The sequence below is a fragment of the Camelus bactrianus genome, chromosome 15 (assembly GCF_048773025.1).
Source record: "Camelus bactrianus isolate YW-2024 breed Bactrian camel chromosome 15, ASM4877302v1, whole genome shotgun sequence".
NCBI lineage: Eukaryota > Metazoa > Chordata > Mammalia > Artiodactyla > Camelidae > Camelus > Camelus bactrianus.
In genome coordinates this window covers 66,294,266-66,315,865 of record NC_133553.1, presented here as the reverse complement: position 1 = coordinate 66,315,865, position 21,600 = coordinate 66,294,266, and the positions used below count along the sequence as shown (strand labels likewise).

General features: G+C 57.6%; 1 protein-coding gene across 2 annotated transcripts in view; it reads left to right on the top strand.

Moving 5' to 3' along the window:
* The window catches only part of SFXN5 (sideroflexin 5), a 114,003-nt gene extending 93,013 nt beyond the window's left edge, over nt 1-20,990 (top strand). Inside the window, exons 13-14 of one of the 2 annotated variants that reach the window (XM_010963686.3) lie at nt 2,693-2,810; nt 17,945-20,990. In XM_010963686.3, coding sequence (XP_010961988.2) covers nt 2,693-2,810; nt 17,945-18,022 — 196 coding nt within the window. In that variant the 3' untranslated portion in view covers nt 18,023-20,990. The remainder of the gene's footprint in view (nt 1-2,692; nt 2,811-17,944) is intronic. The other variant, XM_074341310.1, reaches the window with a different exon arrangement.
* The last annotated feature ends 610 nt before the right edge of the window (nt 20,991-21,600 follow it).

The following is a 21,600-nucleotide window of genomic DNA, read 5'->3' as shown; positions in this document are numbered from 1 at the left end:
CTCTTGGGAGGATCTCTCAGCATGAGGTCCCTGGGTTTCCTGCTAGGACAGGAGAGGTGGGAGGGTGTGTTCAGGTGTCCCTGGCTCCCCGACGGAAAGGAAGAGTCTCAAGTCAGAAGCCCAAGGATCCTGCAACCCCCACCCTATCCTCCCCAGTCTACAGGGAGGGCCTCCCTCTGGGGGGCTGCACACACGGAACCTCCCCTCACTCTCCCCGCAGGCCGAGGGCTCACACTCCAGCTCCAACATCCTGAGGAGGAAGCTGGTTTTAGACTCAGGGCTCGGAGAGCAGCCCCCACAACATGATCCCCCCAACTAAGAGGCAGGTGGGGAGCTCTCTTTCCCCACAGCCCTGCATCCCTGGCCCTGGCCCTGGAGCTCACCGGCCCTACCCCCAAGGTGGGTCTCAGCGGGGTCGAGGTTCAGGCCACGCTCTCCACGGTGGTTCCTGAGGCTGCTCCCCAGCCTCCCTCATTCCCTGGCATCCGGGTCTTTCCTCTCTCCCAGGCATTCGCACATCTCTCCATCTGCATATTTTAACTCCCCCAGCTGCCTTTCCAATCCCTCCCTGCCATCTCCCTCTGCTCCTCCCCTCCCCCGTCCTGCTGTGTTCACTCTCCCGCCTGGGCGGGACTTCAGAAGCTCCTGTTTGGCTGCTGTCTGAACCCACCTCCTTCCTGAGTGGGGAGCACAGGCCTGGGGCTTCCTGGGTCCCCTTCACAGTGGGGGCTTCAGCCAGCCACCCGGGGAGAGGAGCCAAAGTCCCAGCTCCACGTGGAGGAGCTCTGTCCAGTGTCCCCACGGAATGAGCCCCTGGCCTGCCCCTCACCAGCCAGGGAGGGAACCTCCCTCCAGGACCCTCGAGACTGTACCTTCAGGGACTCCACACCCTCCTTTCCCCTCCATTCCCAGTGTGCTGGTCCCCCTCACTGCCACTGGGGCAGGAGTACTCATCTCCTAGTCCTGCTGGAGAAGTTGACCTGAGTTGAAACCCATCTCAGGACCCATCTCAGCCTTACTCCAAGCCCCTGCATGACTCCCGTGGGAGCCCAGAAGGCCTCAGGCTGAGTCCATGGGGAGGGGGGCGTGAGGCTCACCTGGAAGATGATGGGGCATCTGGACCACGGGAGAGGGGAGGTCAGAAGGGCCTAAGCTTGATTTAGGCACCTTTGTCCCTCTGCTCTTAGTCCTGTGCAAGACCCCCCCCCCAGTAGCTCAGTTCAGGCCTAATTCAACAGCTGGACAGATCTTGGGGTCTGGGCCAGCAGGGAGGGCTTCAGGACAGCCCAGCCACCAGGATCCGCCCTCCTACCTGCCCGTAACAACAGCAACACTAACATACAGTTACTGAGCACTAACTGTGTCCAGGCCTTTCACTTGAACAGAATTTACAAGTAATTGGATCTTATTGTTACCTTAGGAGGAACATCCCAGCCCAGAGTTTTGAAGAAGTGTGGTCTGGGGTCACCTGTTTTAGACTCACAGAAGGTTCCCAGGTGTAGTACCACCAGAATCGGCATCTCACAGGGGTAAAGGATTCTGCATTTTAACCAGCTGCCTAGATACTGAAGTTTGAGAACTGCTGCTCCAAATTTTGCTGTCTGCTTAGAGCCAGTTGCTCTTGGGGTTCATGTCCCAGGAGGTGAAGGTGTTGCGGGATTTGCCAGCCCCCAACCCCACTAAGGCCCTGTCCCCGGAAGGGGAGGGGGCAAGAGCCCCGGTTGTACCGTCTTCACACCAGGAGCCAGTCCCATGAAGGCTGACGCTTACGGAGGGCACATTTAGTGCCCGCCCAACGTGCCTTGGCAAATCCATCAAACCAAGTGCAATGCCTGGTGGTCTTGACCAGGGCTCGATGGATTACACAGAATGAAAAGCTCTGATGGACAACACAGTGAAGGCGGACTTGCCAGCTGCTGTGGCCTCCCCTCTGCCTGGAGAGCCGCTTTTATCATGGGGCTGGGGGACCCAGGGTCCCGGGGGGAGGCTTTCAGACTTCTCTCCCCTGCCCAGGAATCCTACCCGTGATGCTCGCCATGGGGAGGGGTGCCCGCTGTGAGCTGGTGATGAAGCTGGCAAAGGGTCCGTAAGGCAGGAGCTGGAGCAGCTCAGTGACAGTGCTCGTTGGGAGTCAGGAGTCCAGGTGGCAGCCCTGCCTGCCTCCTACAGACTTGACCCTGGCCTTGGGCAAGTCACTGCCCCTCTCCATGGCTCATGGATAGAAACTGACCAGGTGGTCAGTGGGGTGTGTTCTGTTCCCATACCCAGAAGAGGATCATCCCCTCCTGGCTGTGTACGTGTGTGCATGTGTGTGCGTGAATGTGTGTGTGGTCTGTTCACTATTTCAATATGTGCTGCCTTCAAGGACCATCTTCCCCGGCTGTGTCGCCGCCCCCCCGTGGTCTTCCCCACATGTGGCCTTCTTTGCACAGGGCTCGACACCAAGTTGGGTGGGTGCCCCGCAAGTGCTCATTGATGATTTATGGTTGAGATTTCAACCAGCAGTAGCCTTCAGGGCAGGGCCTGGGGAGTGGGACGCCCACAGGGGAAGGTCCCAAAGACAGAATTCCTCCACAAATATTTAGCTACGGGCTGGCACTGGCCCTTGGACTCAGTGGGACCCAGCGTGGTGGCTAGCGGCCAGTCACCCTGTCTTTGGGTCTCACGGGCTCCCCTCTTCTCTCCCCCACAGGACGGCTCTCCTGCAGGCGCGCCCCTGGCTGCTCCTCCCCGTGCAAAGCCTCCTGTGCCTGGCAGCCTGTGGCCTGGCCCTGCTGCTGGCCATCAGCCTCTTCCCACAGATGTCAGAGGTCAGTGGAGGGAGGGGCTTAAGGGCAGGACAGGGAGGGTTGCGGTTTGGTCATTTATGAGCAAATACTTACTTACTCAGCGCTGATTCCTTAGCCCTGGGCGAGGCACTGGGGTTAGAACTGTGAAAGAGATGGGCCCATGCTCTGGCCTCTCAGAGTTGCGGGTCAAGCAGTGAACACAGCCACGAAACAGGGACCAGCAAGAGAAGGGTGAGGAGTGGCAGGATGGGAGAAGTTCGGCTGGGCGTGGGAGGGAACAGTAAGGAGCCTAAACGGAGCCTGGAGGGAAGCGGCATTTCATGGGGCCTGAAGGATTGGCCAGGTGTGTAGGGGCTAAGGGGACATGTAGGCTGAGGTCACCTGGTGTGAAGGTTCTGAGGGGAGGTGTCATACAGCTGCCCTCAGAGGAAAGTCTGCGTCTTGAGCAGAGAGTAAGATGAGGTGGGCCAGGTAAGGGGGCCTGGGGCACTCGGTGCTGGGATCTTGGAAGCCAACGCAGAGACAGTGAACGTCACCAGGAGGGCTGTGCAAAGCAGGACCGCAGATTCCTGATTCTGAAGGGTCCCCATGGCTGCCTCGTGAGGCCGGGTTGGAGCTCTGGAGGAGAAGGAGCCATCAGGAGGCAGTGATGGGCGTCCAGTGACAGACGATGGCGGCTTGGACCAGGCTGTTAGCAGTGGCCATGGAGAAGAGTGGGTCCTTTAAGGGAGAGTTAGGCAGCAGCTCCATCCGGATTTGATGAAGAGCCGCGTGTGGTGGGAGGACCGGGAGTCGGCAGGATGTGCGCCGGCTTTCTGGTTTGGAGCAACCAGGCAGATGTAGGTACTGCTTAACAAGATGGAGGCAAGGAGGGGCCAGTGTGAGGGAGGAGCCTGTGGAATGTGCCCTGTGGGGGACTGGCTTTGGGTTGAGAGTCCAGGAGAGAGGCCTTGGCTGGAGGGACAGAAGTAGGGTCCGCCAGCATGAAACAGTGATGGAAGCCAGGACCAAGGGTGGGACCAGCCAAGGATCCTGTGGAGAACAGAGGCCCAGGGAGGGGGGTGGGCTGCCCAAGGACAAGTGGCCAGGGAAGTAAGGACAGAGCCAAGTGGAACTGGACTAGGGAGGGTGTCCACCGGGTCAGATCCTCCCAAGAGGTCAAGCTCCGGGAGGTTGAAGAGTGTGCATTGATGTCTCAGGCAGCGAAGGCAAACCCCATCCTGAGGGCTGGGGTCCAGCTGAGGGGTGAGGAAACGGGGTGGCAGGCTGACCGCGTGAGCTAGGGCTTGGCGCTGGGGAGAAAAGGAGAGCAGACCCACAGCTGGGATGAGATGGGGGATCAAGAGAGGCTTTTATTTGTTTATTTTCACACTTTTTAAGTGGGACAGACTGGCATTGCATAAATGCAAAGGGAAGGCATCAGGAGAGAAGGACATTGGAAGAGAGGAATGGAGAGCAAAGTCCATGAGGTGGGGGCGGCAGAGAACAGACGAGGGGTTCAAAGGATTCCCCAGGGTCGGGGAGACCCCCCCACTTTAGTAGGGGAGGCAGATGTAGTAGGGGGTGCAGTTCCAGGATGGGGAGGTTATGGATGCTGTTCTGATAGCCCCTGTGTTAAGCAGAGAGGAAGGAGGAGGGTGGGAAGGGGAGGTCACAGGCTGGAGGACTAGGGAGAAGGTTGGAGACATTCAGATGGGAGAAGGGAGAAACAGCAGACCAAGGAAGTCAGGGTGCCTAGTGGGCAGCGCCAGGGGTCAGGCGAGGGAGGACACAGCTCTGTGGTGTGGGGCCTGTCTACCCAGGTGCTGGGGTCTGCTCCAGTTTTGTCTGGCTGGGTGAGGCATTCAGGGGGCTGGTAAGAGTTCAGGAGGAGCAGAATACCCCAGACTCTTAGCTGGGTGGGGATGAAGAGGCGCAAGCAAACTGACTGGGAAAAGCAAGGTTTGGTGCAGAGACAGACCCAAGGAGGTCAAAGAATGACCACGGTGTTTGGAGTCACTGAACTCATGGGAAGATGGAGGCTGCGGCTGCAGGCAGGCATTTCTAAATTTGTGACTGCAGGACTGACCCTGCTCAGCAGAGGTGGTGGGAAGGGGGCAGGTTCCTCCAAGGAAGTCAGAGAAGGTGAAAATAAGGGGCCTGGGGTGTTAGACCTGGACTGTGAGGACTGGAGACCCAGGGTCTTAGAGCAGGAGGTAGTGACCCAGCCTCCAGGCCCTGGTCTTAGGAGAGTGAAGACTGGAGTCACCTTCCTCCACTGAGCCCGAGTTTAGGGAGAAATTGTAATGGGATGGGGCTCCTGTCTTGGGGCCAAGCCAAGGCACACTGGGATGGGAAGCCTGCTGTGTGATATGTGCCAGCAGAATCCTCACTCCCCTAGGGCCCAGCCTTGCCCCGAGGCCAGGGGTACCCCTCCCCATCCATCCCCTCACCCCCAGAGCTGAACAGCTGTATCCTGATGCTTGGGGACTCCAAATGGAGCTGAGGGCTCCAGGTTGCCTGGAAAGTCTGAAGATGGGATGGAGAGCACTTCACTCTGGTCCTGGCATCCCCCTCCCCAAAGCCACGGCATCTCTTTGTACCATCAGGCTGAGTCTGCAGTTCTAGGCGAGAGTCAGAGCACGCCATGTGCCCGTAGGCATCACCGTGATCTGAAGCTTCGGGTAGCTCTCTTAGCTCTGCCTGTCTGCACAGGGGAAGGACCCGGGGCAGAGAAACCCCAGGACAGAATCGGAGTCTGTTCTGTTGGAAGGATTTTCAGGGTCGTCCAGTTTACCACCCTCTTGGCTCTTTTGAGGAAGTAGGGGCCCAGAGCAGCCAAGGGTCCAGCCCAAAGGCACAGAAGCCAGGTGCTGATATGGGAGGAAAGCGCTGAGGCCCACTCCCAGTCCACAGCTCCCAGGAAATGCTGCATCGGCTTGCTCTGCGGGACTTTTCTCTTCTTACTCAACCACCTCACCCAGCCTGGAGCAGCGGAGGGAGGAGGAAGCTGGGGCCTCCCTGGGGTGGGACAGAGTCTAGGAGCTCCCGTGTTCCTCTGGGTCAAATAATGGAGGCCTGGCCGCAGCCCACTGACTTGGGCGTCCAGCTGTGGCAGCAGAGAGGCGGTCTAAGCGAGCAGCCCGGGCCTAAGTGAGTCAGCGTGCAGGCTCTTCCCTCCCCACTGCCTGCCTCAAACAGACGGTTAGTTCTTCTTTGGTTAGCTTAGTCTAACCGACGTCCCTCTCGCTGCAACTCAAGCCTTTCTCGAGAATGGACGAATACAGTGATCTTGTAATAAGCCTGTTCTCTGGGAAAGGAGGGTCGGAACGTGCTTTTCAGAGCCCCTTCCTCACTTACATCGACCCCAGCAGGATACAGGCGGGCCTGGGTATTATGGGGTGTTTTGAGGCCTGTCTGTGACCCCCGGCACCAAGGCCATCAGCCAGTTGGCTGAAAGGACCTCGTTCCCCCATTCTACCTCCCAATTAATTCTCTCTAACGAGGCGCTGCTTCTGCCACGTGGGGATCATGTCTCACATCCCAGAAGCCAGTGGGATTTGCCACAATAAGCCTGGACTTGCTTGGCCTGACCCAACCTTGCCACGTGCCACCAAGGTTGTCAACAGGAGTAATCACTGGAACACTAATTAATTAATTAGGTGACTTGGAGATAGAGTTTAGGAACTGGTTCCTAGAATGGCTGGCCTGCAGTGGTTGGCGCGGGGTTTCCAGCCCACTAACCCCAGAGGTTGAAGGAAGAACTCCAGTCCCCTCTTCAATCCCCAGGGGAGAATTTTGTCTGCTCTTTTCAAATTGGTCTTTCTGTCTGTTAAAATAGTGCTAATTTGAAAATTGAAATTGCAAATAATAATAATAAGTACCATTTGCTAACGATCTAGCAGGCCAGGCGGCGTGCTGGGAACCCCGCGTGCCTTGTATTAAATCCTCCTGAAGCCCCTCAAGTCCAGGGTGCTACTGACTATCAAGGGGCATTGCCTAGACAGGGTGATGTGTGTGTCTCTGGCTCTGGGGAGAGATCATGGCTGGGGACATGGAACCTTCGGAGCGTGGGGGGAACTGAAGCCAAGGAGGGGTTGCGGTTGTCGTGGGAGGAAGAAAAGCTGTCAAGAAAGGGCAGAAGCAGTGGCCGGGAACCCCACTGAGTAGTCAATAACACCCTGGACTTGAGGTACCAAAATGACTTCCTGTTTACAAATGACAAAACTGGGGCACATCGAGGTTAAGTATCTTGCCCAAGGTCCAGAGTTGGTAATGATGGAGTGGGCTCTGTACCCACAGAAGAGTTCCATAACTCTCCCCAGCCCACCCCCACCACACTGTGAAATGAGACGGCCCAAGTCTCAGCCCCAGGTGGCTCCTTGCTAATTCATCAGTAGGAACATCCCAGTGCCCTCACGCAGCCCTCGTCCTTCACGAGGAGCTCACGTCCATATTCACAGGGACCTTCTGAGGTGGGTGTTTGTGCCTCGATCTCTAACCCAGAGCTGAGGTTGGGGATGGTGGGGGTGTGTAGTGGGCCAGCAGTTTGAGTAGGCAGCTCCCTTAAGAACTTGGGTGTGAGGACAGGGGGCACCCCAGACACTGGGGTACTTTCCCCTTTTGCTTGTAACTGAGGGGGTCAAGTCACAGTCCCCTGGTCTCAGGGAGCCTCGGTTCTGGTGGGACAGACAGAAACCCAATAAACAAGAAATGTCAGGGGATGGATGGTGCAGTCATGATGGAAATAAAGCAATGGGCTGTGCTTTAGTTCACACAGGGCTGCACGGGGTCAGGTGGGTTGTAGGGGCCTCCTGGTGGCATGTGGGGCCTGATTTGTGGTGACTTTTCTGGCCCTGTCCTCTCTGGAGATTGGGGCTCTGGGTTCTAGGTCAATGGTGGTCATCTCTGTCCTCCCCCAGACACACACATAGACACACACACACACACACACACACACACACACGCTGGTGCTTCAGGTCCCTCGAGGGAGATGTCCAGGGTCCAGAGTCTGGGCCCATGGGCTTGGCTGACACAAGAGGCCAGACCAGGGGATGGGGGATGCCCCTCCTGCTCTGACAGCCAGTGTTCCCCACCTGAGAGCGCTTCCAATCCCACTTAATGAACCTTATGTCTCCCCAGAGCAAGAAACAGTACCTTGGCCAAGTACCCTGCCCGTGCCCCTGCCCGTCTCTTCCCTCCCTCTCTCTTTGTGCCTCTTTCTTCCTCGATTCCTCTCGGGCTCTCCCCCACCCCATCCCCTCCCTCTCCCCCTCGATTCCCCCCGGGAGCTCAGGGGCTGGGGGACCGGGCTGCACATACAAGCCGGAGCCATTGTTCAACAATCTGTTTTTGTCTTCATCTTGTTGGCAGGCGGCAGGAGAGGAGCAAAAGGTTAATGAGACACTGTGCAGCGGGATTACCGCGCGAGCGGCGAGCGGCGGGCGGGCGAGCCAGCCGTGGTGACAGGGAACTAATTAGGAGCAGTTTAACAGGAGGAAAAAGTGAAATCTCCTCTTCACCAACTGTCAATAATTAGCTGATTTGGTGAGGCTGAAATGTGTCCACGGGAAAGGGTGGGGCTTTTCTGTGGATGAGTGAGGCATGGGGCGGTGGGGGCCACTTGGGGGCTCTGCCTTGTCCCTCCGTGGGGTTGAGGCCAGGGGCCACCCCATGTCCCCCAGTCTGCCCTCCTCCCCTTTGACTGGCATCCTCCAGCCTCAACTCTCTGTATGACCTTGGTCTTCACCTCAAGGACCTCAGTTTCTCCTGCCATAAGGTGAGGTGTTGCAAGGAGGCTTTTTCCTGGTTCTGCCCATTAGGATTCTGGAAAGCATGAGACCAGGGCCTGGTACGGGGGTAGGGAGAGCTGATGACAGGCTGTGTGACCTTAAGTCAGACGCTGACCCTTGGGTGTCTCTCCGGCGGCACGGGTGTGCCCTCTGAGAGCGGCCCCCTGGGGCCGGGCATGGCTGTGAATGGTGCCAAGAACTTCACCTTGCTCGGAATGTGCCTGGTAGCCGCTGGCCCCTCACTCAGCAAATCTGTCCTCCCAGCAGCAATAGGGGCTGCGGTGGGGGCACAGGAAAGACGGGGCTGCCTCTGTAGGGCTGGGGACTCCTCACTGTGTCTCCCTCCCCTGCACCAGCTTTGCAGGGGCCGAGTCGGGGCAAAGGAGTCGGGTTCACTAGCAGCGAGGGTTGTTCCCTGCGGGGCCTGTTTGCTCCGTCCGCCAGCCCTGCGGTTGTGGTTCCGGTTGTCGGTATTGGTTTGCTGGCCTCTGGCCTTTGGCCTTCCCTGGCCCTTCAGCAGGGGACCCCCTCCTCTCCCTCCCTCTGCCCCTCCAGCTTCCGCCAAACACTTTGACTGCAAGAAAAGACATCATCTGAGCCGCCCAGGGCTTCCTGCTCAGAGCCTCCCTGTCCCTGCAAACCCCGCCAACCCCCTCCCTCTCAGCCTAGCCCCTCCTACCTCAGCCCTGGAGGGTCTAGGGCATCAGAAGGCCAGGCCCTCCTCATGTCCTCGCACCATTCACCCTGGCCCCAGAGGTTGGCTCTTAGAGGTCACCCGCATGCTGTAGGTGAGGGGCCTGCAGGTCAAGTTCAGCCACCACCCTCCTCATTCCCTTACCCCTTCCAACTACCCCTTCCAGCTTTCACAGTTAAAAAACAAAGAGGCACAGCCTCCCAGTATGGGGAAGGAATGTGGGTGCGCTCAGTGGGTACCAGAAGCTCCACCATCTCTCTTTCCATCACCAGCCCTGGAGAAAGTGGTAGTTTTGATGAGCCAGCTTGGCTGGGAGCTGTGACCTACCAGAAGCAAATCTCTCCCCCAGCTTGCCTCCCTTTCTCTGAGAAAGCATGTAAACTCCCAACCAATAATAAGCAAGAGTTGGGAATGAGTTGAGGTCCACATTCAAGCTGTTCTAGAAGTGGCTCCTCCTCCAGGGAGTCCTCCCAGATGAGCCCCACTAGGATCTGTCTCACCCCAGACATGTAGACTCTGGTTGCATGTGTTTCCTGCATCTCATCCCCCTCCCCAGGACAACAGTCCTTTCTCCGCCCCGTGACTCACAGGGTGTCCCCAAGGCTGAGAACTGGCGCTCTTTAGCAACACCGAATACAGAGCATGGGTCATCTGGGCCCACGCTGACTTTTACACTTCCTGTTTCTCCCACTCCTCCAGGGCTGATATGAGGCCAGAGGCAATGTCTAGGGGGTCTTGTGTCCCTCTTGCATCCACAGAGGTACCTCCTCCCCTCCAGTCTCGGACCCGTCTCCTACTTTGCTTGGAGATGTTTGTTTGGGGCGCTTCTCCTGTTCTGCTTTAATCAGTCCCTATTGAACTCCAAAGTGGGCTATTTTTGCCATCAGAAATCTGCCGCCTCCCCGCCCGCTGCTTTCTTGGAGTTTGCCCACAGGACCCCCCAGGAGGGACGAATGGGAAAGGCAAAGCTGCTTGGAGCCCAGGAACGCCAACGCCACCTGTCATGTTGCCTGTTCCCCACCCCCCACCTCAAACCTGCGCGTGCCCGCGGGCCCACGTATGAGTACAGTCACGAACAGGCACGTGTGTGCCCCAGTGACAGGCTGCTGCAGGGCCACCTCTCAGCCCATCCCTCCCCAGTTCTCTCTAGGACCTTCTAGAACACCTAGCTGAATAAAGGACAGGGAGAGAGGGGGCTCGATTGTGCAAAGCTTCTGCTGAGAGGATTAAAAGCATCAGTATGTGTCAAGTGTTTAGAACATGCCTGGCCCGCAGCCGGTGAGCCGTGAAGAGACACAGGCGAGCCAGACCCGGGCCGGTGGTGAGATAACTGCGGAGTCCTGGTTTCCTTAAGCAGCGTCACGTAGGTTTTCTAAGCCGCCAAAGACTCTCTCATCCCTTTCTTGGTATTATCCTCATCCCAGCCCCAAGAGTAGAAAATCTTCCCACTGTACAGATGGGGAAACTGAGGCCTTGAGGGTGAGAAGATGGAGGATGGAGAATGGTTCTGAGACTGCCCACCAGAGGGCACCCAGGAATGGTGCAAAGCTGCAAAATGAGGAGGGGGTCGAAGCATTCCCTGGGTACACATTACACAGGGGAGATGGACAGTATAAGGTAGGGCCCCTGCCCTTGGGGAATTCAGTTCAGTTTGATTCAACTTTTACGGAGGACTGGCTAAGCCCACAGCACAGGGACACTTGAGCTGCCTCAAGTGGCTCACACTGGGGTAGGGGACCCTGTGTTCAAAACTGGCCCGAGTACAAATCAGCCTGTGACTAGGGATGTGATGGGGATGAAAACAAATGCTGAGGGCACCAGAGGCAGCAGCAATGGATTTGGTCTGAGATCAGGGGAGGCTTCCTGGAGGAAGCAGCCATAGCGGATTAAGCCTCAAAGCCTAAACATAAAATTTACCGGAAATGGAGTGCAGCTGGTGGGTGAGGAAGCTGGAGAAGGTCCCAGAAGGCCTTGAGTGTCCAGCCAAGGAGTCTGACATTCATTGAGAAGGCAGTGGGAGCCCAGAGCCAGCACCAGAGGCCTGACCCAGAGATCTAGGCCCAGGCTTCAGCTGCTCCCCAGCCCCAGCCGAACACGCCTGCCCTCCAAGGACACTCGGGAAAACACTCAGGCCTGGATATGAGTATCTGAGCAGGGCCTGAGCCCTACCCAGCCCTGGTGAGAGAGGGTGGGATGTGACTGCCCAGTAGGCAAGTTGGTTCCAGGCCTGGCAGAGGCCTCGGGCACACAGGGTCAGCCAGGTGCCGGCCTGGGCTTTGGACCTGTGTCAATGTCACCACCACCTGTGGACCCTCAGAGGCCCAGACCTCTGGCCAGGAGCAGGAGGCAGCTTTGAGCTATGTCACAGGGTCACACACAACACCCAACCCCCCCCCCCACCTCAGCCCTAGGCCTTTGAAAAGGAGGCGGAAAAGCCACCAGAAGAAAGGCAAGGAGGAGGAACTTCTTTGTAGTAGGTAAAAGCCCCTGAGAATGGGGCACAGGCCAGGGATCCAGTTTCCTGTTTATGTCTCGGCACCTTAGCTCCAGGTTCAAATATGTAAACTATCCTGCTGGCTGCTGGCTGCAGGTGTGTGTGCTCTGAGGCTGCAGAGGCAGAGGTGGCCCCAAATGCATTCCTGACTCTGGCCGCCCACCCCACTCGAGATGGGCCAGGAGACAGAGGCAAATAGCTCAGGGTTAACCCTTCCCGTGCCACAAAGGAAGCCATCAGGCTGCTCTAGGGGGCTCTGGGGCCAGCTGGGTCTTGGGGTGCTCCAGGGAGGCTGGGTACTGGGCATGGTGCTTGTGTTTGCTGCCTCTGGCCTTAGATGCAATTGGAAGTCAGGGCTACCTGCTGGATCTGGAGGCGGGGGTCGGGGTTCTGATGAGGACAGCAGGGAGGCTGTCTGGGCGCCAGGGTGCAGGTTCTCCCTCAGAGTCAGGGCGTGTGAGCAGGGCAACACCGCTCATCATCTGGGAGCACAGCAGGCCTGCTCCCAGCAGTTCCATGTCTACTTGGCACCCCCAGTTCTGGCGCAGAGCTACCGTCAGCCAGTGCTGATTGAGAACTTCGGTCAAGGCTCTGGCTTCCCATCCCGGACACCCGCTTCCCTCCCGGGCCCCTGCTGACTGGCCATCAGGTACCCAGGGAGGAGTTCACCAGATGAGTGGACAGACCCCTCTCAGGTCCCTGCTGCCCCCCCCCCACTGTCTGCCTGGACTGGGTCACCCCTTCTCCCTGTGTCCACCCCTTGCCCAGCCTTCTTTCTCCTTGTCACCTTCTCCCCAAAGGAGGCCCCTCAGAGCTTATCTGTGGTCAGAACCAAGCCCTGGCCCTGGGCCCACTATGCTGGGGCTCTAGCCTTTCCTGGGCTGATGCTAGTGGCCCCTCCTGGATGCAGCCGCTCTCTCACTGGGCCTTGGCACCTCCCACCCTCCATAACCCACCCATGAGCCACTGTGGCCATCACACCATTTGTTCTGCTGCTGACATGGCACACGAAGCCAGTTTCTGCTTCGTCCCTTACTCCAAGCAGCAGGGGACCTCAGGAGAACAGCATACCCTTGTCCCTACCCCCGGGACCCTGGAACTGGTTAGTTGCCCTCCCTCGGTACCTGAATCCCATTCATTTACCAGCACAGCCCTGGATGTGACTTCTGTGGAGGGGACTCAGGCCCCCCATATCTCAGAGGGGTGATCATCAAGGGGGAGGCAACACAGGCGTCCCCAGCCTCCCCTTCTGAGCCTGATGGTGAGGACCCCCATGGTCCCGACATCCATGGGACCCCAAGATAGTGGGCTGTTGGCTCAACCTCCGGCTATGGCCAGAGAGCTGGAGAGGTCTTGATAAACGACCCGTTGAGTTGACCCAGGATGGAAGTGAGACGCTGTGACCAGGGTCAGCACTGAGTAGGGGTTAGGGAATCGGGACTCCAGGATGTCTCCAAATCCCACTGCCAAGATCAAAGCCTCTCAGCCCTCATCAGGACCATTCGGGAAAGTCTCCGTTTGCCTGTTGTCTGTGGTGCCATCCGGCACTGCTTCCGCCCCTTGAGCTGCTCCCCCAAGGCCGCCATCACGGGCCTGTTCCCTGCACCCACCCCTCAAATGTGCCTGTTCCCCAGGCCTGGCGCCCTCCCCTGCCATCTGCTCTTCTGGGCAGCTGCTCCGCTCCGGGGCCCGGCTGTGCTCACACATCCCAGGCTTACTCTCCTGCCCAGGCCCTGCCCAGAGCTCTGCACCCAGGACCTGTCTGCCTCCCAGGCCTCACCACCTGGGGGACCTGAGCCTGTCACCCTCCCACCCTGACCCGTCCCCCTCCCATATTCCTCTGCCTCTGAGAATGGCGTCACCAGCCACCCCGGCTCCGGAGCTAGAATTAGGAATCATCCAACGCACAGTCATCCTCACCACCTCCCTCTCACCCCCGCATGGAGTTGGTCATCAACTCCCATGGATTTTGTCTTCAGAAAGGCTCCCCAGTGCACTGTCCTGTCATCCCCCACCAGCAGCATAGCAGGGTAGAACCTGCAACTCTCTCTGATTCCTGCAGCTGCCCCTTCCTCTCCCCCTCTGGCCCGCCCTCCACCCCTGCTCAGAATCCTTCCATGGATCCCCATTGCCCTTAGATAACATGCTGACACCTTCATGTGGCCTCCAAGGACTTGCCTGTCCCAGCCCCACGTCCATTTCCTGCCACATACCCAACCTGCCCAGAACTGCCCACCGCAAACAGGCCATGCTGGCCAGCTTCATGCTTGTCCCTTTCTCAGCAAGCTTTTCTGGCCCTCTCTTATCAAAATCCCCATTTCTCCCTGGCCTCCCTCCTCTGAGAAGTCTTCCTTCCTTGTTCTTTCATCAGTGCGTGGTAACCCCCACCCCCTCCCCAGTTTCCATGGCACTTCGTTTGTCTCTCTGGGATCCATCTGCTTTCATATCTGACTCCTCCCCTAGACTTGGAGCTTCTCAAGGGCACGGGCTGGTCTTGTCCATCTCGGTGTGCCCAGCCCTGGTGTATGGAGTTGGCAGCCGTAAACATCTGACTTGAGGGCCAATTGAATTGAAATGAGAGAAGCCTTGGATGCCAGCTCTGTCCCTGAGCGCCTGCTCTTGAGTTGAGGACCTCAACCACCACCCTCCCCCGCAGCCTCCCCATTGCCTTCGTCTCCCCCCGCTTCCCTCCTACCTGCTGCCCTCAGCATGGCGGGGAGTCTCGGGGGAGCCTGGGTCTGCGACAGCCCCACCAGGAGGGTGAGGCCTCGGTCTGAACCCGGGCCAGTGCTCTCCAGGGAACGGGCCGAGGAGGCCGTGGCCCTGGCCCGTGGTCCTCCACCGCGGTGGTGAGCAGCCTCTCCGATTTTAATGCAAGCCTCAGTGCTTCAGTGAAAGCCGGCATGGGAAGTTGCTAATAATGGCACTAAAATAAAATATGCTACATCTGTTATGGGTAGCAGAACAAAATTAGCTGCTCACACCTCTGACATCCAAGATGTCTTAACTTAAAATACTCCTTGGCTTACTTTACATCATTTACTGATTATATTTAAAAGAAATACAATTTTGCAATTACTGTTCTTTCCAGCGTGATATCTATGCATCATTTTCCTTTTATGTTTATATATTTCTCCTTCATTAGTGCAGTCTGAAGGGTGATTAGGATTCTTCAAACATTTTACAGAGGTTAAACGTTGATTAAGATTTAATTATTACTGTAAATAGCTTGGAATGACATATGGTGCAAAAGCCTGACATATGTGCATTTGAATAAATGAAGTGCTATTTCCCAGGATGCCTCAGTAGCTGTTTAACAGCTTTCCCGAAGGGTTATGTTACACCTCATGGTAAGATTGCTGGGATGTTATATTTTGTTGGTTTTTGCAGCTGAAAGCTAAGAACAGTTTTCCAGTTTTTTAAAAACATTGAATATTTTAAATACCTAAATTGTTTTGCACAAATTTTTGCTAATTTGTCTAACTAGGTTAAACATTTTCAAAAGCATTGAGATTTTTAAGCGTGGGCGCTGTGCATTGTGTCAGTGGCGGCGTGGGGACGAGGGTAGCCGGTGGGGTGGAGGGGACTCGGAGGCCGGCAGGGGTGTGGAGGGAGGAGCTGGTTTGAGGAGAGGGGGTGGGGAAGAGGCCTGGGCCCTGAGCCTAGCTCTTGTCTCTTTGGCCCTCTCAAGTGGCCTGGGTATTGGGGTACCAGGGACTACAGGGAAAGGGCCCCCTTCTCCGGGAACTTCACCGTGCCTACCAGCTCTGGTCCACCCCGAATTCCCTCTTGTCTGGCCTTGGACCTGTGTGGCTGGGTAGGACTGAGTTCTCTGAAGACTGGGCCAGTCTGTGTCACCTTCTGCCTACTCCCCAGGGTCACCACGTCTTGCCATATAGCAGGTACTTGGGCCCAAGTTCAGTCGAGCAGAGTTACGAAGGCCTGGTGCTTCCTTGACTCTGCCCGGGGCAGATGCCAGCCTGGGGCTACTCACGGAGGTAGCTCTTCCCTTCCAGCTCCCTCAGGTTTGGGGGCTCAAGCATCCCCCCGACCCGGTCCCTGGAGGTGCAGATCAACATCGGGGCTGCTGTGGCACCTCCAGGGGGGGCCCCCATCCTCCTACTGCCTTCTGCTGCTCTTTTTTCCACTCAGCTATTCAATACTTAAGAACACCCTTAGTCTACTGGCCCTAGGCCTCAAGGATGCGGTGGGGTGGAGGGGCCAAGACCCCACGCTCGCTGCCTCAGGGAGCTTGTGATCTAACGTGGAGAAGGGGGGATGAGTGAACTGTCGGCCTCAAACCACGTGCTACAACGGGTACCTGAAGTGCCGGGGGTTGTGGGGCTGGAGAGGTGGCCACACCCCGCTTGGATGAGGGAAGATGTCTAAAGCTAAGGCCTGGAAAAGAAGCCGAAGTCCAGGGAAATCAGGGTGGGGGAGGAGGAAAGGAAGTGGCTGAGGGAGGGGCCAGCTCAGGCAAAGACTCGGGATGGGAATAGCCCAGTGTCCCTGTGGCCCGGTGACAGGTAGGTGCGCCATATGTCTCCCGCCCAAGGGGCAGGGTAGTGAGGAGTAGGCAGGGACTGCATCTCAAGGGAGCTAGACTGGGTCCCTGAGGGCAGTGGGGTCACTGAGCCATCTTATAACAAAGAGAGGCATGATCAGACTTGCAGCTGAGAAGGCTGGAGCTGGCTGCAGCGGGGGATGGACTGGCACGGGAGAGACTTGAGGGGAGGGAAGGAAAGTGGAGGTCAGGAGGCCTGAGGGTCTTCCACTAGAGAACCATTAGGTGGCTGGGGTGGGTAGCTGCGGTGGGTAGCCGTGGTGGGGCCGAAGGATATGAATTCAGTTCTGTCTGAGACATGTTGAATTTAAGTACTTGTGGGGTGTGTGCAGGGAAGAGGGCCTAGCCAGACAGAACCCAGGGACCCCGAGAAGTGTCCCAGAGGGTGTCACAAAAAGGCAGCTGACAGTGACCTTGGAGAAAAAGAGTTTTGTGGAGTGTGGTGGGAGCAGAAGCCAGATGTGCTGTGGGTTGGAAAGTCAGTGGGAGGTGAGCAGGTGGAGCTGGCCAGTGTGGACAATTCTTAAAAGAAATTCAGTTGTTGGGGAGGAGAGAGCCCAGGTAGTAGCTGGAGCATGATGGGGGGCAAAGGGGAGGCTTTGTCAGATGGAAGGTTCTACATCTGTGTTGAGATACTGATAAGCAGGAGTCTGAAGAGAGTAAATACGCGGGAAGAAGGAGGTCAGCCCAGGAGTGCTCTCCCCGGATGGGCAGGGGGAAGGTGGAGCTCAGGGTGGGGTCTGCCTTCGTGGGGAGGGATGGCCACAGTGGGCCAGCAGGAGGGCAGGCCTGGAGCAGAGTGATGATGAGAAGCTGAGGGGTTCCTTCTGATGCCTTCTGTCCTCACCCCGAGGTGGGAAGATGAGTGGGGAGCTGGGGGTGGGGTGGCTGAGGAGAGCAGAGGAGGCTCAAGGTGGCCTCTGTGGAGAATGGGAGATGGAATTGACTGGCCGTGTCCCCAGGGTTGGGGGGCTTCCAACCAAGCCAAAGTCAGAGACAACGGTCTCTACTAGGTGGTCAGGTTCAAGTGGGAAGAGGTGGATGCTTCTGCCAGTCAGGCTGGAGGGGCTGAAGTGATGGCCCCTGGGGTCCAGGTTGGGGAGGATGTAAAGACAGCTGTAGGGAGTCTGGGGCCTGAGATCTCAGTGGTCAGAACACAGATAGTGGGAGTGAGGGGGCACTGGAGAGACAGGGACTTGGGGGAGGGGGGGTCCAAGAGGGGAGGGTTTGGATTGAAGGAGCCTGGGTGGAGCAGCCCTGGGCGGGGACCAGGTCCAGGGTGTGGCCTGGGAATTGGTTTATGCAGCATGGTGGACAAGGTCCATGGAGAGAAGGGAGACACAGAACTCAGAGGCCGGAGGGCAGGACGCTTACCTACGTGGCCACGCTGGCCGAGGAAGAGGCAAGACCTGGGCCAGAAGGGGCACCGCGAGCCCCTTGGCAGAAAGGCAGGAAAGACGGAAGATGTGTCATTAAATGGTGGCGCATGTGGGCCCTGGGCTGGGGTGCCGCCGGAGGCGGGGGAGAAGTCTGGGCACTAGGGAGGTCCTGACTGCTGCTCCCAGCCCCCATGCACCCCCTTCCCTCCCATCCCCCTCACCTTTCCTCTCTCTGCTCTCACTCTCTCCTCAGATCGAAACCAGCCAGCTAGAGCCTGAGATTGCCCGGGCCACGAGCAGCCCGACAGTGGTGTACAACAAAGGGCTGTGAGGGGCCGGCCGGCCGGCCTGGGGACGCGGTGTTGTCCGGGCCGGGAGGTGGGAGCAGCGAAGGAGTCGGAAGGGCTGCCCCTGCAGGGAGGGGCAAGCTGAGCCCCCCAATCCTGGGCCACCTGGGGGAGCGCCCCCCACCCCCACAGGGGCAGGGAGACTAATCTATTCACGCGTTAACATAAGGGAGAGGAATTCTGACACATTTACTACAAAAATAATCAAGTGCATTTCTGGGCCTTACGTGGGGTTGTCAAAACTCTACTCAGCACAATTATGTGTGAAGCTGAAAAACTGTAGAGTGCCCACAGGGTAGGATTAGGATCTTTTTCTACTTTGATTTCTTTTTTATTTTTATTTTTTATCCGAATCAAGCCTTGGTCGCAGCTGCCCAGAGGCAGCAGGTGGCCAGCAGTGGGAGTAGGCGTAGGCCTGGGAGCTGGGTGGTTTGGTGGCTGGGCTGGTAGATTTAAGATCTACTGGGCTGGGCTGGGCTGGGCTGGGGAGGGGAGGGGAGGCAGTCTACACCTCACAGGATGAACCAGCTCTATCTGAGTTTCTCAGGAGGTGGCCCAGAAAGTCACTGGAGGCCTCTGGAAGATTCCTTGGGCAGCTGGCTCTGAGGATGGCCAGCCTTCATTCATGCCACACCTGCATGAAGCCCAGTGACAGACTGGGGCTGGTGTCACCCTTCATGGAGCCCTGATCCATTTCAGGCCCCTGAGATGACCCCAGCTCCAGACAGAAAGCCCTAAGAAGGACCAATGTTTGGCAGGAACTGTGGGCCTCCACTCTGGCCCTTGCGGGAAGACCTTTCTTCCAGGCATAGCCTGGGAGCCAGGTAGTAGGGTCAAGGGTGGGACTGGAGCCAGGGTGACTGCCATCCTTTCCAGCCACCAGGGCCACCTGCTCCATCCCATCATCTCCTGAGTTGGGGGATCTCTTGCAAGAGAATGCAGAGGCCAGATCTCTAGGCATCTACCTGAAAGCATCAATCTAGGAATGACAGGCCCTGTCTTGGCTGTGTGATCTTGAGCAAGTCCACTCCCTTCTCTGAGCCTCCACTCCCTGTCTGGAACCAGAGGATTGGATTGAAGGGTTCCTACCTGCTCTTCCAGCGAGACTTCATCTTTGCCTGTCCTGCTCAGATGCTGGGCAACCCAGGCATATCTCCAACGTGAACAGTGGACTGGGAATGGGGCAGGATCCTTTGGGAATGGCCAGCTGTTGGCCTCAGAACCTGGGCCTTGCCTTTCTGTATGTGAACACACCTCCTGGGAGCACTTGACCTTTGCCAAACACTTCACAGTTCTGAAGGAGGAGATAGCGCGCCTGCCCGGGCCTGAGTGTGGGCCCACACATTTATGCTGCCGCCTCTGACCCTGCACGGCCACTGAGGCCCCTTGCCACTGGCTCTGTCTCCTTCCCATTTGAGGGCCAGGAGAGGGGAGGGCTCTGCTGGAGTTTTGCAGGGGAAGGCAGGGCCTGAGGTGGGGGTGAACAGGTAACCCCTTATCTAAAGGGCCCAAACAAAGAGGAAGCCTGGTCCTCAAACTCCCCTCCCCTGACCCCAACTGGAATGGAGCCCTCCGTGTGCAGCCAAAGGGCTCTGCTCCCCTGGTAACTCTGCCTGGGGAGAGACCTGGCTGGAGATGAACACACGCAGTTGTGGGAAGGCCTAGTGCAAGGCAGCAAGGTGGTGGCCACGGGGGGTCCTGCCATCCTTAGGGCAGGGGAGCTGTGGTGAGGTGGGCCTTCCACGGGCACTGACCCCCCAGAATCCCCCAGCCCGGCCCTGTGCCCCAAGCCAGCTCTGCAGGATGCTGCCCTGAAAGCTCCCCACTCTCCTGCGGAGCAGCCCACCCATCAGGAGGGGGAGGAGGCAGAGACAAGCATGGAGGACAAAACAGTAGAGTGGGTACCACAGTGGGGGGGCGCAGGGAGTTTTTAGCTAATCCCGCCATAATGTGAATGTGCCATGACTGGGGGCTGGGCATGTCTGGTCCTCTTTTGAAAAGCTCATTTCGAGCTCACCTTGCCCCACCTCTCACAGGGTCTTGTTCTTGTGCACTTCACCTTGGGACCAATACTGCCCATCACCTCCAGGGACCTGGCGGGGATGGGATCTTTCCAACTCTGCCTCTGTGCTGGCTGCCCTGGCCCAGCCCGACCCCTGCCCCAACCCCGTGAGCCCTGTGGCCTCAGCATCTCATAACCTACTTACTTTTTCTCCCGGATGATTTCCGGTCATGCTCCCAGTGCAATTTCACGTGAGCTAAGGGGGCTTTTCCTGAGGGAGTGGGCAGCAAAGGATCCTTATAGCTCAGGGTACTGGTGACAGGGTTTCAGCGGGCCATGTTGCTAAATCCTGGTCTGGCTGCAAAAAGTACCATGAGGGGAAATTTTTGGCCACCATCCATCCTCCACTCTGCTGAGACCAGGGAAAGGGAGGCCTTGTGGGCAGATTGGTTCCTAACTGAGGGGGAGGCTGAGCTGGGACCCAGAGGCTGGATCCTGGCCCAGCTGTGCCAGAGTACAAGGCGTCCCTGCAACTGGTTCTCCAGCCCTGGTGCACCTGCCGACCCTCCTCCGTTCACGCCAAACATCCCTCGGTTGTGGGGACGCCCTTCTCTCATTCCAGAGAGCAATCTGAAAGCATAGGGACTAAAAGCCCAAGATGTCAAGATGGCCAGCAGACTCCTTTCCAGTTCCTGACTTCCAGTTCAGCTGAGCCAGCTGCTCTCCTGTCCTGGGCCTCTAGCCCGGGAGCAAGGAGACGTCCTGAGAGGAGGAGGGCCAGCGGGTGGAGGCAGGGTGGTTTTCCACCTGGAGTGAGGTACCAGCACACACGCCTTGGCCACACCCAGGGGACTTGGCGGTGTCTTTTTAGCCTTCTCAGAAAATTTCTCAATCTCTGTGATTTATGTAACACTAATGTGCTGTGGGCAATAAATGATTGATTTAAAACATCAGGGCTCAGCTTTGTGAATTGTGGTGGGGAGAGGAGAGATTAGGGATTTTGTGGAAAGGCCCCCGAGGAAGGCGCTGACCAGGAGGGGTCAGGCCCACTGGGAGGCCCAGGTGGAAAAGGAGAGGAAAGGACAGAAGAACATGTGAGGACGGGAAACTGGACAAAGAGGGTGAGTTGAAACTCTGCCGAAGGACCCCCTTTACAGTGGTTGCTGAGTAGAGCACCTACTAAGGGTCCCACTGCAAAAGATTGAGTAGATGAGGGATTTTGGTAGATTCTCCCGCGCTGCTGAGGTCCAGGGGACAGGGAGGAGGTGTGGGAAGGGGAGGGGGATTCTGAACTGCCTGGAGGCCAGGAGGGGCTTCATAGGAGGAGGTCTGAGCCAAGTGGAAAGCTACCTGATGTTGGCCATTGTGCCTGGCACCATCCCTGGGAACTCTGCCCCCTCCTAGCTCCTCCACAGTCCCCCAGGGCCAGGCCTTGGCCACCTCCTCACAGCTCTGGCTCCTCCAATTCCAGGCAGCCCCCGGGTTCCTGAAGGAGGGAGGCCTGGCCTCTTCTCTGGGACCTCCAGCATCCCCAGCCCTGCAGGGAGAAGATGATGGCCT